At 39.8% G+C, this 15,720-nt stretch overlaps 3 protein-coding genes across 4 annotated transcripts in view; 1 reads left to right on the top strand and 2 right to left on the bottom strand.

The window, feature by feature from the left end:
- ppp1cab (protein phosphatase 1, catalytic subunit, alpha isozyme b) overlaps positions 1-2,963 on the bottom strand; it is an 8,089-nt gene extending 5,126 nt beyond the window's left edge. The window contains exons 1-2 of the mRNA XM_039789128.1: positions 2,539-2,963; positions 321-462 (exon numbers count right to left, since the gene is read on the bottom strand). Of these exons, the coding sequence (XP_039645062.1) occupies positions 321-462; positions 2,539-2,593 (197 nt within the window). The 5' untranslated portion in view covers positions 2,594-2,963. The remainder of the gene's footprint in view (positions 1-320; positions 463-2,538) is intronic.
- A 141-nt stretch (positions 2,964-3,104) lies between these two features.
- On the top strand, positions 3,105-11,478 carry pelo (pelota mRNA surveillance and ribosome rescue factor). Its single transcript, XM_039787951.1, has 13 exons — positions 3,105-3,514; positions 3,932-4,024; positions 5,868-6,018; positions 6,122-6,212; positions 7,177-7,340; positions 7,939-7,999; positions 8,262-8,423; positions 8,504-8,550; positions 8,639-8,712; positions 8,804-8,875; positions 9,218-9,295; positions 9,404-9,435; positions 10,973-11,478. The coding sequence occupies exons 1-13, from the start codon at positions 3,474-3,476 to the stop codon at positions 11,065-11,067; spliced, it is 1,161 nt and encodes a 386-aa protein (XP_039643885.1). The 5' UTR covers positions 3,105-3,473; the 3' UTR covers positions 11,068-11,478.
- Positions 11,479-11,548: 70 nt separating this feature from the next.
- On the bottom strand, positions 11,549-15,387 carry LOC120550950 (progestin and adipoQ receptor family member 4-like). 2 transcript variants are annotated; one of them, XM_039787952.1, is made up of 3 exons: positions 15,043-15,383; positions 13,813-14,031; positions 11,549-12,336 (listed from the first exon to the last, which is right to left on the bottom strand). In XM_039787952.1, exons 1-3 carry the CDS (start codon positions 15,206-15,208, stop codon positions 11,900-11,902), a joined length of 822 nt encoding a protein of 273 aa, XP_039643886.1. In that variant the 5' UTR covers positions 15,209-15,383; the 3' UTR covers positions 11,549-11,899. The 2 variants fall into 2 exon arrangements, with proteins under 2 accessions (XP_039643886.1, XP_039643887.1); XM_039787953.1 differs by lacking the exon at positions 13,813-14,031 and having other exon boundaries at positions 15,043-15,387.
- Positions 15,388-15,720: the final 333 nt, after the last annotated feature.

Genomic DNA, 15,720 nt, shown 5'->3' with positions numbered 1-15,720 from the left:
AGTTCCTGAAATTTGCAGACTATTCCTTTAAACTAGTATTCTTTATTATTAAGTGGCATCAGCAGTATGACCATCAGCAGTATGACACAGGATGGCAATTTCAGAGAGACTTGAAGTGCAAAACAGCACTGTACAGGCAAGCCAGTTGTGTTAGCTCATCCCTATAGTTCTGTAATTATGTGGCAAGCCATGCACTATATAAACGTAATGTAAGCTTTCTCATAATAGCCTAGCACTATAAGCTACAACAGCCATCTGAGAGTGTTTGTACATTCTATGTGACCACACTTGAGAATTCCCCCGACCCTAAAGAACACAACTAAGCCTCACCACAAATCTTGAGGGGCGCCTCAAGTTCGAGCAGGATTGGCTGGCTGAGGAAGATCTCCCGGGATTTGAGGCAGAGACCACGGATTTCATTCTCTGTCAGCTGAACATTTTTGCCAGGTCTGGAGCCTTTCACTGTGACAGAAAAATGTAATGAGTACAAAATAGCACACTGTAAACAAAAGACCATAAACACAGCAGAGTTTGTTAATTACACTCATTTGTTATTCAAAAACAGAGTGCAAAATATTGAGTGTGAAGTGAGATTTTATTCCTTAAAAGGGAGAACACAACCTAGAATAGTATTCACATGTTCTAAGCTAAATAAGGCAGACTGCCATGGACAGTTGGCACAAGTTGACATGTAGTGTAGTAGAGTTGGGCTGATTTCCATTTTCACCTGTATGGTGTACAAGGCCAAACCGGTTTGATTTTATGCTAACCGGTTGAACCGGCATTTGTCACTATGTCCCCTCCTGGCAAATTAAAAGCTTTGATGTAGTAAACTGCTATTGCCATGTTGATGTAACGTTAGCTAATAGCGTGCTTCATTTATTTGGGGGCTAACGTTAGCTTCAGTGTAGGGAAGCTTTTTTTTCATGTTGAATTACTGGTAACGTTAGCTTAGCTCACTAAACTTTCCAATAGCTTGCCGAACACTGGTAATAAGCAATATGACAACATGTATATAGATGAACTAACAGAGAGAGATGATATATGGCAGTTAGTCTAAAAAATAAAATAAAACGAGATGGAAATATTTTGGATTTGAAGCTGACGAAAGAAGTGAGCTGAAAAAGACAAGGCAAAGTGTAAACACCTTACCAAAGGTTACTAATTACTATAACCAAAGATACTAAACATCAATCAATCATTGTTATAACCTCAATACAGGTATTAAAAAAATAAAAAATAAAAAAAGTCATGGCTCAGAGGCGCATTACTGACACCATGTGGTCTAGAGTCGCTACATTCTTATTATGGGCTCTCTCACCTGTCTCACTTGAGAGGGGCTGAGATAAGTGCAACACCTAGAGGTAAAATTCGGTATACTGGTCAGGTATTTGGCTTGATATCAAACGTGATTGAAAATGTTTACACCGGCTCAAGTCTAGTGTGCATGCTGTTGTATAATATTGGACTCTTTACTTCGTCATCCGAGCAATCATGATTGTATAAAAGATGTATAATTTACAGCTTGAAATGTGGAAAAAAAGTCAGGTGATACAGTAGATTGCACGTTTTTACAATGGAACTTTAAACAAACTCATGTTCAACAAAAGTCAAAAATGTAAACTTATGATGCTCAGTTTTTTGTAGATGTAAGAGGTTATTAAGAATTCTACTATGCCCCTAAATTCAGCCAAAGAGCAGCTTTTAGAAATGAATCCTGGGAGGTGCCCCATAAATAGTAAAAATTGGAACGACTTGTGACTTTTTGATACCACCCAGGGTGCTATTACGTGGATATGGGGCATTTTCTAAATTACATCTCTGAGCCCGCCCTACAAATATAACTCGTTTGGATGTACAAAAAAAAAAAAAAAAATCCAGTGCAATATTGGTTTCATATTTTACACATTTTTATTGCAATGTTTCTATTCTACATGTATGTTCTTGACTGTTGCAGTACGTTGCTCTTTTGTTTATTCCCTTTACATATGTTTATTGTTAGCACCAGACACACCAAGGCACATTTCATTACTTTAAGACCACTATGGCCAAACTCAAAAATGCCAGCTGATGATAACGTTACACAGTAATACATGTAAAATAGGTTCCAATTTTCCAGTTGGCAGTGTATTTATATTTCGACCTTACTGCCCCAAAAACATTGGCTAGCAAGAAAGGTAAATTTCGTTCAAGAATTCTTTAAACAAGAATAGCGTTCCGTTATGGACGACGAATTTGCGAAAAGATGCACATCGCTCCAGGTAACGTTAAGCGTCTAATGTATGGATACTTTCTCGGTCAGAGTAAAACAAATACAACGTTTGCTAGGTATTTAATGCGTTCGAACGGAAACAACAAAACGTTAATTTGCTGCGAGAAGGATGCTATTGACGAAACATAACTGGCGGTCATTCAATAGCCTGTGTTTTGTTAGAGATGAACTCAGGCTAACATAGCCTAGGTGGCTATCGTTGTCTAGCCACTGTTAGCTAAAATGGCTACCTCTGTGAATAAACATCGAGTTAAATACTGTCTTACCTTCCAGCAGACGTTGTATAATGGAGTCGATGTTCAACTTATCGGCTTCGGCCATGCTATTCCTCTATTATGGTCGGTTTCTAATCACTCCGACGAATTCAAGACTTAGTAACTTGTTAACTGGCTACGGAGTTACCGTTAGCTCAACTAGTAGCGTTAATCGGCTATCGTTAGCCCGCTAGCTAGCTAACCTTGGGGCAGATTTTGCAACCTCAAAATGTGAGGCTTGGTGCTGAATTGTTAAAGAAGTGATGGCTGTCATGTACTTCAGGAATCCGCCTTAGTCAACTATTTTCCATTAGATATCAGAATTAACTTTAAGCATTCGTAATTTCTCGTGACAACGATATTTCTGCCGTAGCTACTAGCACCATGCCATCGACAAAAAAAAGCTAGACGAGCGTTAGCTCAAAGCGAGGTTGAACGGAAACGGTCTGAACGTTCCCGCGTTCCCGTTGGTCAGTTTTGCCAATAGGCGGGGTTTGGAGGAGCAATATTCTCCCGGATTGGCTGTTTTCAACGTCGGTCAGCATTTACTTATCTCAAACCACAATGTAAAAAGAACAATCTTTCTCGGATATATCTCACGTTTTGTTGGCATTAAATGGAAGATTTTGTCAAACAATGCAATATTAACCGCGTTTGTCCACATTTACTGAAATATTCGTGTTTGTATCGCTCTGTATTTGTTGCGCAGTAAAGCGACACCCACGGAAGTGACCAAAATGGGAAGAATTGACGACGTATTTTGACATGACGCAATGTCCTAGCGCCTGGCTACACGCACCGAGTAGTTCACTAGTTCATTCTAAAGTGATAGGATGGCTTAGCTAGTTTGTTTGCTGATTTACTGTAAGATAAGCATGACTCTAACTCGGATACACGGTAACCTATCTATTTTACGCTAATAATACAGTGGTTTATATCATACAACCATGAAGTTGCTCCAAAAAGACATTGAAAAAGATAATGCCGGGTGAGTGACTGGCTAATGTTAGCAAGCTAACCAGCATGCTATGCAGCTGATTGTACATGTGTCAACTAATGTGTGTTAAATGTATATGTGATTTACATTCACCTCTACGAGCGTGGAAAGACGTGGGGAGTTCTGGATTAGTTAGTACGAAAATAGTCCCATTTGTAGTTAATATGTAATAACACACACGCATATGAGTATAGGCTGTATAATGACGTAAACAAAACGAACCGATTGTGTTATAATTGATGTACACTCCATAATTACTAAAGTAGCATGGATGCTTCTGCATCATTACACCATCTGTGCAATGACACCCAATAATGGCTAGACATCTTAAAAGTAGAGCATATCCACTAACATGAAAGGTACCAACTCAGAGCCTGGCTTATTGATTGCTTGCTTGCTCTTCTGCAGTCAGGTGACTCTGATGCCAGAGGAGGCGGAGGATATGTGGCACACCTACAACCTGCTGCAAGTTGGTGACAGCCTGAGAGCCTCCACTATCAGGTAACCACTCACTTTTATCAAATAAAAGGTGACATTTAAAGCCCTTTGGTGCACATCCAAATTAGACAGTTTTTTTTTTTCAGCCCCATGGAGGAGGTTGTTGGCTTTGTAATCTTGTATAGCACTGCCGAATTGACAATGCAGCATCTTTCTGGACCTGTTTCATTTGTCAGTGCTTCATTCTTCCATTAGCTGATAAGGTTTAAAATCTCCTACTCTGTCACAGTATGCATTTATATGAATCAATATACTTTATTGTCCCTTTTTAGGAACATTGGTCTTGGACTCAAATGCACATGTAGTATAGTATCAAGGGCAAGCTACTCAAGGGTTAGCTTCCATCCACCTCCAAAACAACCACTGATCAGATGTGATACACCCAACACAATGCAGCCAGCCACACAGGTTGACTTGGAGAGTTGCAACAGAAAGCTTTACAAACACAACTTCTGTTTTTGCAAGAATTCTGCTTTTTCAAGACATATATATTTCCAGCCTTCCTCAGCAATAGAAATACTTCAAATCTACTTCAGCCACATATCTTGATCATCATAGGAATCACAATAGTATTAAATATGTTTTGCAATTTGTGCTATTTCTGTCAAGATGACGGAAAGATGGTGCCAATTTTGAGCCAATAAACAATATATTTAAATACAATTTTTTTTCAATGTCTAACTTTTACAGTGTACTCAATAACCACAGATACCATATTGTTAAAAACTAGCACTCAAGCATTCTTGATTTGTAGCTCAACTTTATGCCTTCGCATGACACAAATGCAAGTATGTAGATGTCATGTTTCCAGCTCTTAGGTCAGCGTCCAGTTTAACTTTACTAAAGCTTTGTTTATTAAAGTCAATCTGTGTTTGTAAATAGGGTTGGGTACCTTTTGCATCTGAACCAATACCACTACCGATACCTGAAATTGGGTTCCGGTACCCAACGGTACTTTTTTCGGTAAAAAATATTTCAGTTGTAAAAATAATTCCAAACCTATTTACTTATAACATTATGTTATTTATTTAGAATATTTTACACTGACAGAAATTAAACAAAAACAAAAATAAAACCCCTCCCTCTATCCTCCCAAACACAATAATTATTCAACTTTTAGTTTTGTATTTGTATATTATTCTATTTTAGCCTGTTTTATTTTCATCATGACCGTTTTTAATTGCTCTTTAATGTTTCATGTAAATGAATTGCCTTGTTGCTGAAAGGTGCTGTAGAAATAAAGTTGCCTTGCCTTGTAACCTCAGCCTGTCAGTCAGTCCCCAGGGCACAGAAACCACCGTTGTGCCTGCTTGTGTCAGAGGAAGTGTAATGTCAACAGCACCGCGACCGCTTTTGGCTCGCCATTAATATCATATCACGGTGAAAGGTGTCTCCGTGAAGTTTTGAAAAACTGTAACCACACTTGAAACCACTTTATCGGCATTGCCGTGACTCACTGTGACTTCAACAAAACTGCAGAACCCACGTAGTTTGCTCCGTCCGCACCTCTGTACGCGCATGTGTGTCGGACCTCTGCTTTCTGTCAGCATGCAAAGAGGACAGATAAGCTTGCGCATACTCTCAGGTACCGAAATTTGGCACCGTTTGACTTTACGTGAACCAATACTCGGTAGTACCGACGTGATTCGGTCGGTACCGGTAAAAGTACCGGGTTTGGTACCCAACCCTATTTGTAAATGATTGTCAGCTTTCCAATGTCTTCTCTCTCTCTCTCTCTCTCTCTCTCTCTCTCTCTCTCTCTCTCTCTCTCTCTCTCTCTCTGTATCATGAGTGTTTTGGTATCAAATACACACAGAACTAAAGTCCCTTTTCCCTGTTCCCACAGGAAGGTGCAGACAGAGTCACCTACTGGAAGTGTTGGCAGCTCCAGAGTTCGCACTACTCTGACCTTAAGTGTGACGACTATCGACTTTGACTCTCAGGCCTGCCAGCTGAGAGTTAAGGGCACTAACCTAGAGGAGAACCAGTATGTCAAGGTCTGAGATTTCTAAGCAACCTGGCATCATACTATTAATTTGCCATTTGTCTTAATATAAACTCCTGCTTAGTTGTGATTATGTTCTCTTCTTCACTCATCAGATGGGGGCCTACCACACTATTGAGCTTGAGCTCAACAGGAAGTTCACTCTGGCTAAAAAGAGCTGGGACAGCGTTGTGCTGGATAGAATCGGTAAGAAGGTGTTACTGTTTACATTTGGCTGAGATTATGATTTGTTTTCAGTCAGAATAATCACAGCAAAAAATATTGCTTTGTCTCATTCTTGTGTTTGGCTCATTTAAGCCCACACTTCCGACTTGCACATCAACCAGGACTTGTAAACAGTAAAAACATGGACTCACATGTATCTTGTTTACCAGACAGAATATCACAGGCTTTAGCAAATGCGGTCATAATCTCAGCATCTATTTTCTATACACATACAAATGCATGTTAAAGTAATTTCTTGTATTTAGTTCAGATTTGTTCACACTTCTAACAGACTGCCAACAGTTCTCTTGAAAGAGGATTAAGACATTTCAGCCATTCTTAGTGCAGTTATTTGCAGTCATTACTCCAGTTTGAATAACATTTTTCTCTAGTGACGCAAATGAACCAATCCACAGAAACAAACACTCTACAGCTCAAACAAAGTATTCCATATTTGGAGAAGTTTGCTTGTTTTGATGACTCTAGGTTACTTTCTACATTGACTGTTCTGGACTATACACTTGGTTTTAATACTGTTATTAACCACTTTAATCTTGGACAATTTAAGCGTTCTGCCGAATAGATTTACATTTTTCTTTGCCTGCTTCTGTCAAACAAGTAATTGTGAACCGAGCTAATATGGTTAAAACAACACAGGAAGTCCAAATGTCAAAAGATTGCTTACAGATGTTGAAGAGTTGAGATCATGTTAAAGGTGCACTGTAATGAGAATCAGCGGTTTACATTTGCTTGCTTGTAAGTTATATAATTCCCTTTGCTTGAAGAATTCCAGATTGGATATATATATATATATATATATATATATATATATATATATATATTTGTCATAGAACTATACTACAGTTACCAGTGTAACAGTACAACATTTGTTGATAACATCACAAAGTACTACCTCACATTCATTGTTGCCTTGTCTACAATTTAGAGCAGGCATGTGATGCAACCCAGAAGGCAGATGTGGCAGCTGTGGTAATGCAGGAGGGTCTGGCCAACCTGGTGCTGGTGACCCCCGCCATGACTCTGCTCCGTGCAAAAGTGGAGGTCACCATTCCTCGCAAGAGAAGGGGGAGCTGCACTCAGCACGAGAAGGTAGGTCAACTTTCTGTAACTGCACAGTTTTAGTAAACTTAGACAAAGGATTTTATGACGATGATATGAAGATAGAATGAATGGATGGTTGGTGGGAAGACCGATGGGAGGATAAAATCAGCAAGTGTAGGTAGTGTGTTAGCTCGACCACCTCCTAATTATGACATAATGATAACACATGTTCTATTCAGAGTGCTTCTTAATCCTCAAGAAGTCTTCATTAAAAAACAAGGCAGGCAGATATACACAATTAGACATATTTAACACTTTTAAATGTATTGTCTCATATATAGTAAGCAAAATAGGGTAACAGTAAAATTAATCTACAAAACAATCACATTTTTAAATCGTTATTTAAAAATATTTTGTAATAAACATATGAAACTAAGGCTTACTTAGTTATTTCTAATTCCATTTTACCATCTCAAAAATATCAGCATCAGGCAAGAATCAAGAGTGTTGGATGCATAATAACATTTTGGTTGTTGTGTAAGTGTAAGACGACCCCACCATTGTTTTTTTAACACAGTCCTGGCATTGGGACCTGGTGTATTTGTCACATAGGCTGATGTCAAACTACTTGTCTCTCTGTTTGCAGGCTCTGGAGAGGTTCTATGAGGCTGTGATGCAGGCAATTCTTCGCCACATCAATTTTGATGGTAGTGCTGCTCTGTAGACACTGACACATTTACACATACATACACATACCGTATGTTCCTGTTTTGTGTCACACACTTCTCCCTTTTTAATTTGTTGTCCCCACCACATGTGTTGCTTTGCTGTGAGCCTCTCATCTACTGCGCTGCATGTCATGTTTATAGGATTGTTGTGGTTTGTATTTGTTGCCCCATAATCTTTGCTCGTTTCTGTCAAACATTATAAACATTTTGATTTTGAGTTCTCTTCCTTGCCTTCTACTAGTGGTGAAGTGCATACTGGTTGCCAGTCCAGGGTTTGTGAAGGACCAGTTCATCACCTACCTTTTTAAAGAGGCGGTGCGACAGGACAACAAGATCCTGCTGGAGAATCGGCCCAAATTCATGCTGGTCCACTCATCATCAGGCCATAAGTACTCACTCAAAGGTACGAGCTGGTGGGCCCTGAGAATAAAACAATCAAATCTCATCAAAAAGTGAAAACTTAGTGAAATGCTTGTTTTTCAGAAATCCTTTCTGACCCCACTGTGACAAGTAGGCTTTCTGATACCAAGGTGACTATGCATTCTGTAATTTTGTCAGCTTGCTTGATAATCTTATTAACAGAAAAGTGACTAACTGGTATGCATGTTTAACTTTCAGGCAGCAGGAGAAGTAAAAGCCCTGGAAGATTTCTACAAGATGCTCCAGCATGAGCCTGACAGAGCCTTCTATGGGTGAGTGATGATGGACTAGAACAGTCGACCCACAGAGTCATTCACACTGATAATCGACAACCTTTGTATCTTTCTATCTTTGCTTTCACAGACTAGCTCATGTGGAGAAAGCTGCTGACGCCCTCGCCATCGACACCCTGTTGATAAGCGATAAGCTGTTCAGGTAAATACTGAGTAATTCTTTAGGTTATCTATTTTAAACCCACAGCGCAGGTTAGTTGCTGCTGAAATATATGTTTAGCTATTTAACAGTTTTCTCCTGGATTGTCTAATTTCTGTCCATCTAAAATCCAATCAAACATGTATGCCATCAGAATAATGTAAAAGATACAAAAATCACATTAAATTACACACTTAGGGCCTTTAATTCTCAGCTATACAACTATCCCTTCACCTACTCCTGTAACTCTATTGGTTTCAAACAGTGACGTAAACACAGTCCGGTACAATCAAATCTGCTCTGTGTAACAGTGCATGCTTTATGTGTGTCCATTCGTATGTCCAGACATCAGGATGTCACCACGAGGAATCGTTACGTTCGGTTGGTGGACAGCGTGAGAGACAATGGTGGAGGCAATGTCAGGTACCAATTACCTTTTTAAAAGACTGGCTATGTTAACATTCTCTAAGAATTCTCAATATATCCTTTGCCGAGCATCCAGTTGATCAATTTTCTTTCTTTTTCATGTAGAATATTCTCAAGCCTCCATGTGTCTGGTGAACGTAAGTTATAAACCCATTCTAATTTTTATTTGTTCTACATTAAAAAGACAGTTTTTTTTTATAAACATATGTCTATATTATTTATTTGTCCAAAGCATTATTTAAGCATAATCTACTTATTAAATAAAGGTACTCACTAAAAGGTTCCTCACTAAAAGGCATTGTGGGAATGCTTGAGGCCTAACAAAGATGTGGAATGTACTGTTCCTCACCAACATTTGCACGGCAGTTTTTAGAAAAATAATTTCAATGTTTATGTCCATGTTTGCACTGCTTGTGGCAGTCTTCTTCTTTACTGACTCTGTTATTGCTTATTACATATATATAATATTATATAACATATTGCTATTCTTCGTAGCACGTTACTGCCACCAACTGTTGTTTAGTGGAATAATGTATTGAATTCATGTATATATGCATGTATACATGTACTGTATGTGCATGATACAAAGTAGTACGTAGTCTGTACGCGGCCAACTGTAAGTGGCCGACGCCGTTGTTAGGATTAATACTAGTGCGCTGGTGTGTCTGTATCATTCTAGCATATCTCTATCTTTAATACCTCTTTCACAACACCTACCAGGGTTGGGCTGAGGTTATCTGTTTATATTAGGATTAGTATTCTATATTAGGGTTCAACCCTCCTTTTGGAAATTCAAACCAAGCCAGTCTACATGGGTATATCCCTGGTCATGACAAATCATCAGGGTCAACCCGGGAGCAATGCATAACAATTAGAAATGGGCGGGGCTTTTACATCATATTCAGTGAACAGCTAACATGACATACTTCAGTCCATCTGTATACCAACAGAACAAATGTTTTGTAGCTACTTGTATCCGTCATTGTACAGTAGGGAGGGATAAATAAAGCTTACTTTATGATTGTTTCGCAGTGACGTTCTAAAGCACAAATAAATAACCATCAAACACTTCTCAGATGAATTTGTTCAGTGTTGTGCAATTTGTTCTCAGCTCTACATATTTATTACAGCAACTGGACAAGGAAGTAGGTTACTCTAGTATCGATTTTTGACTATTTCAAAATGAGGGGAGAACATGAGGGCCGTCCACACCAAGAATGATAACTATAAATATATAGTTTTAAATATCATTCTAACTTAAGTGGATGGCTGAATCCACACTACAACCATAACGACAACGACCGTGGCGAACAATATCGTCGGGATCACTTTCAGAGCAATTTGATGAACAATAGAAACACTGACAGCCAATCAAAATCCATCAGAATTTACAACATGACACGGTGGAGAGAGATACTGTGGAGAGATTTTTTTCACACAGGTGGGTTAGTGGCGTAACGTGACCTTTCTCCTCAGTGGGGCTACAATCCTTTAGCTCTGTGTATTTTTAAACATTAGTACTTTGAAAGTATTTCTCAGAAGCCACTGAGAGTGAATCTTGTGTTTCGGATGTTATTATCATACTGTTTGCGCTTTTTGCACTTCTGTACTTAAAAATAAAATCAGCTGGCTGTGTCAGGTTCTGGCTGATTTACCATTTGACTGTCTCCTCAGAACTGACTCAGCTGTGTGGAGTGGCTGCCATCTTGCGGTTTCCCATTGCCGACCTATCAGAGGCTGAGGACGACAGCAGCTCAGACGATGACTGATTTTGACAGAATTTGGGAGAAAAGAAGACTAAGGTTATTCAGTGTTGCCAATAACCCAAGAAAGCATCGACTCAGTGTGTTATGAAACAAAGCTGCTGTGTTATACTCTATGTATTCCACTTCTGCCACATCCACACCTCTTTCAAGTCTAATCTGCACATCTGTTTTCTTAAAGAGGCCATCATTTCAAATAATTTGATGCAGTTTTTGATGCTTTTGGTTTGAAGGTAACAGTGTGTTTAAAAGGTGCAGGTTAAGAATGCCAATGAAAAAGAATGTAACATTTGTTGCCAAGTCCAAATGAAAACCGTTTCAATTTTGACCGACATTTAGCAATAGAAAAAAAATGATTTTTCTTTCATGTGTATATACAATATATATCTCTTGCAATTAAACGACAGAAGCAATCAACCACTTGTTATTTCACTTCGTCACATAGACCTTCTCGTCATGCATGAATATAAATACAAGTTGAAACATGTTGTAAAAATATAGAATTTATTAAATACAATAATTACATTTCCCAAACTATTTTGGTTATGGGTAATATGACCCCAAACTACTGCATTTTAACAAACTAAAAATCAAGTATTTTCAGGATTTTTAATTTGATGTATTGATATTTGAGATCCACAGTTACAACACTGTAAGTTCCTCTTATTCTGCTCTGGCAAAAAGTCAAATTGCAAACTTCCCTTGTGTAGAATTTCAGCAGCTAATACTAAAGTGCATTTTGAAACAAATGCCTCTCTTTATACTGCCTCATTGAATCCTAAATCTCATTTCTATCATTGAGCCTTGAGTGCATTAGTGTGTGTACTTTATACACTTCTCATCCCTCAGTAGGACACTGGTAGGTCCTAATCCAGGCTAAATCCTCCAGTGTGCCCCAATGCAGGTAGATAATTGAGCAAATCACCATGACATGCATTATCTGGTGGCTGTTGCCCCAGTTGTCAAACAGGCCGGGAATGAAGCGCTCAGGGATCTGGATGATGTTGATCAGCCCGCCCACTACAGCCAGAGTGTCCATGATGACAAAAAGGCGCAGGGAGTTTGGGCTACCCACCCCGCTGCCCAACACCCGGAACAGGAAGAGGCCAAAGCGGAACAGAGCCTGCCAGATGAAAGCTTGCAGGCGCAGGACGTTTGTACGGGCCGTGGTGGCACAGTAAATGCTGTAGGCTGACAGGACGATGTAGACCAGCAAGGCAGTCTGTCGTGTGGCTGGGTAGCAAAGAAGGGTGATGTGGATGATGGGAAGTGCACCTGGTGACAAGAGAGATGATATACAAGTAAATAAGCAGCAATAAAATAAAAGTCAGATATAATTAGATAGAAGACTTGAGGTTTTACTTGGACTTGACTGTTGTGGCATGTTACTGATACTTAACTTCATAAAGACTTGATTTGAGACTTGAGGGCTAAAATATTTTTACACCTTGTGGAGGTGATGGTGTAGTGGCTATGACACATGCCTTTGGTGTGGGAGATCTGGGTTTGATTCCCACTGTGATACATCAACCAATGTGTCCCTGAGCAAGACACTTAACCCCTAGTTGCTCCAGAGGTGTGCAACTTCTGGTCTCCCTTGTATTGTCCTTCATGTCACGGGGACTTGGTTACTTTATTTACATTTTGTATTAGCCTGTCCAAACGCGTTCGTTCGCAGCACGGGTCTCTAGGACGCCAGTTCACGTGAAATGACATCACATAGTACGCGAGAGTCACCAGGGGACGCGCAGCTCAACACCAGACCAATGAAAACGTCAAATAAACTGAACGGGTCCTGGGGACCCGAAGGACAACACAAGGGTTAAACTGTATAGCAATTGTAAGTCGCTTTGGATAAAAGCGTCAGCTAAATGACATGTAATGTAAAAACAAGGCTACAGCCAGTTAGTGTAGCTTAGCATAAAGAGTGACAACAGCTAACCTGGCTCTGTCCATAATTAACAAAAAGAGCTCTATTTCTTGGCCAAAAGCAGTCACTTTGTGCGTTTGCGGAGTCTCTGCTGGTTGCTTCAAAATGTTGGTGACAAGACTTCAGGAAGTCACTGCTCCTAGCCAAGAAGTAGTCACAATTTGTTGTTTTCATACTTTGTTTAAAAACCAAACAATATATAAAGTGAGCTTTAGAGGTGCTGGTAGGTGGATTTTGTTGCCTCTGAACAGAGCTAGGATAGCCGTTTCCCTCTGTTCCCATCTTTATGCTAAGCTAAGCAAACCATTTTCTGGCTCTAGCTTCACTTTGAACAGACTGATACGAGAGGGGTGTTGATGTTCTCTCGCAAGAAAGCAAATAAGCATATTTCCCAAAATGTCAAACTATTGCTTTAAGATAGCTTTGAACGGAAAATCATTTTAATGGTCAGCATTTTAGAGACAAGAAAGATGTGTTATTATCCTATGAAGACATGAGACTTGACTTTTAGTGTAAAAGTCCATTCTCGACCTTGGAAACAGTATTCTGTTAATATAAGGGTCCACTAACTATCTTTTTTTTCTGGAGCGTTCAACTTCTCTTCAACATCTCACATTATTTATCAGACAACTGAGCCATACACTGATGAAGACTGTCAGACGTGGTCCAGAAAAAGCTAGAGAGTGGAACTTGAGTTAAGATTAAGTTGTCAGACTTAAACAGCGCTGATCAGTGATGATTATAATTTCAGATGTTGCACTCTGCAGAAATCTAAGAATTCAGATGGAAGAAAGCCGAGCCAATGAGCATCAACGACCTACCCAGGGTGTTAACTAGACAAACCCCAAACATGTCCAGGGAGAGCAGGGTGTCGTACACATGTTCTCCTCCCACATGGTTCATGAACACATGGTAGACCACCGAGCCCACTGTAGGGCAGAGGCAGGCCACGTAGTGGACAACACAGATCCAGGCACTGTCCACCTCCATCCAGGGGATACTTAAAGGCAGCAGCACCAAGAAAAGGAAAAAAGGGATGCCTGAGGTGACCGGAATAGTAGGAGTTGAAAGAGGAAAGAAGAGAAATTAGATGAAATGAGATCAAGAAAAACGTTTGAAACCTACACAGGTGTGAGTCCTGTGGAAAGCCCTCTAATTATAAATCATTACCCTTTAGTATTGTTAATGGTTTGTAAGGTTGTTATAGGTTTGTAAGGCAGATGCAATGAAGTAGGTTAACATGTTTTTATAGTGAGTAGGTGTAATTAAACATCACCTTATGCAGAGCAATATGAGGAATTTAATAGTTCCTCTGTTTGTGTCCTTACCAGGAACAATGTGAAGGATATGGCTGTTGGCCACACGCAACGCTCTAAAGCTCACGCCCTTCACTTCCCCTTAGTAAGAGTGTTAGTCTTAACGAACTTATGGGATAGCCAAGGAGAAAATGGAGCATGAGGAAATTGCCTTCAGAAGTTCAAGGTTGGGCTGCTTTTAGGCCATGCACAGTTACATTTACAGTATTGCTCATCTTAGCACAATTTAAATCAGGTTTGAATTTGGAAGTTTTACATCAAAAGCACACATTTTTAAAATGTTAAAATACTGTAATTCTGCAACTGCTCGCGATCTACGCAAATGTGTGCATCTTCGGGAGGCTTTGCTCATTATGATACATAGGTTAACATATATACAGTCTCAGCCAACCCCACACCTTTAAAGACATTTAAACCGTTAAAAGTAGGACAATTCCAGGACAGAGATCCCCAGGGCAGATTACAGCTAATGCCACATATCCTCATTACACTTCCTCATCAAGTATGCTTGTAACTGGCCATAAGTGAGAGTAGTGGACATCTGTCACCTGTTTTGGTCACCTGTGCATCACCCGTATGAGTTAAATGGTGAGAAACATTTGCTTTGTGTTTTATTGCAAAGGTATTTAAATATAATTCAGATGCAGATAAAACCCTTTGACATTTTTATATTTAATCCAGATTGACATTTGCAGTTTAAGGCAGGGGCAATGCACAGTTACCATCTGGACTTACCATGGGTGTAAATGTTCCCGAGCTCATTGTGCATGTAGAAGAGGCTCCTGAGGCAATCTTTAGCCGTGGACACTGGCCGGTAACCCGTCAGGACATACTTGTTGAACTGAAGGTATTGAGGGGTCTTTGCAAAGTCCAACAGCCGCGGCCCTTTGTAAAGCACCATCACGACTTCCTGCAGCTAATGCCCTCACATTTAGTTGACAGTCCAGGTTCCTCACCATTTACCATACCAGAGGCCGCACTCAGGACTCTGAGACACAGTCACGACCACAACAAGCCGGAAATTCTTCTCCTTGAAATCCATCATTGGACAGGTGTAATTCCAAGCAAGCAACCTGTTGAGCTGGCCAAGTGGCATGCTTTTAAAACGGCCAATCAGCAAAGGGCTCTTATCCCTAAGCCGGGGTGATCCTCACAAAAAGCCATGTGCACTACGTCAGCTGCTCCTTGTCATGGCTCATAACCGACTCACTCCTCAACTTCATGGTCAACATAGGTATATTCTGTATTTCCCTTATTATAGACCGCACACATGTTCCTATTCCCCATGCTTATTTACAACTGTGTTGCATTCTGGATGATCTGGGGATTATAACACTTTAAGAGGTGGTTGTTTTTCCTAATGGCACTGATAAGTCCTTAGTGTGTACATTTAACAATATTAATAGGTTTTGC

The sequence above is a fragment of the Perca fluviatilis genome, chromosome 21 (genome assembly GCF_010015445.1).
Source record: "Perca fluviatilis chromosome 21, GENO_Pfluv_1.0, whole genome shotgun sequence".
NCBI classification, from domain to species: domain Eukaryota; kingdom Metazoa; phylum Chordata; class Actinopteri; order Perciformes; family Percidae; genus Perca; species Perca fluviatilis.
Note: the sequence above shows the minus strand (reverse complement) of the source record. Positions and strands in the feature narration are given on the sequence as shown.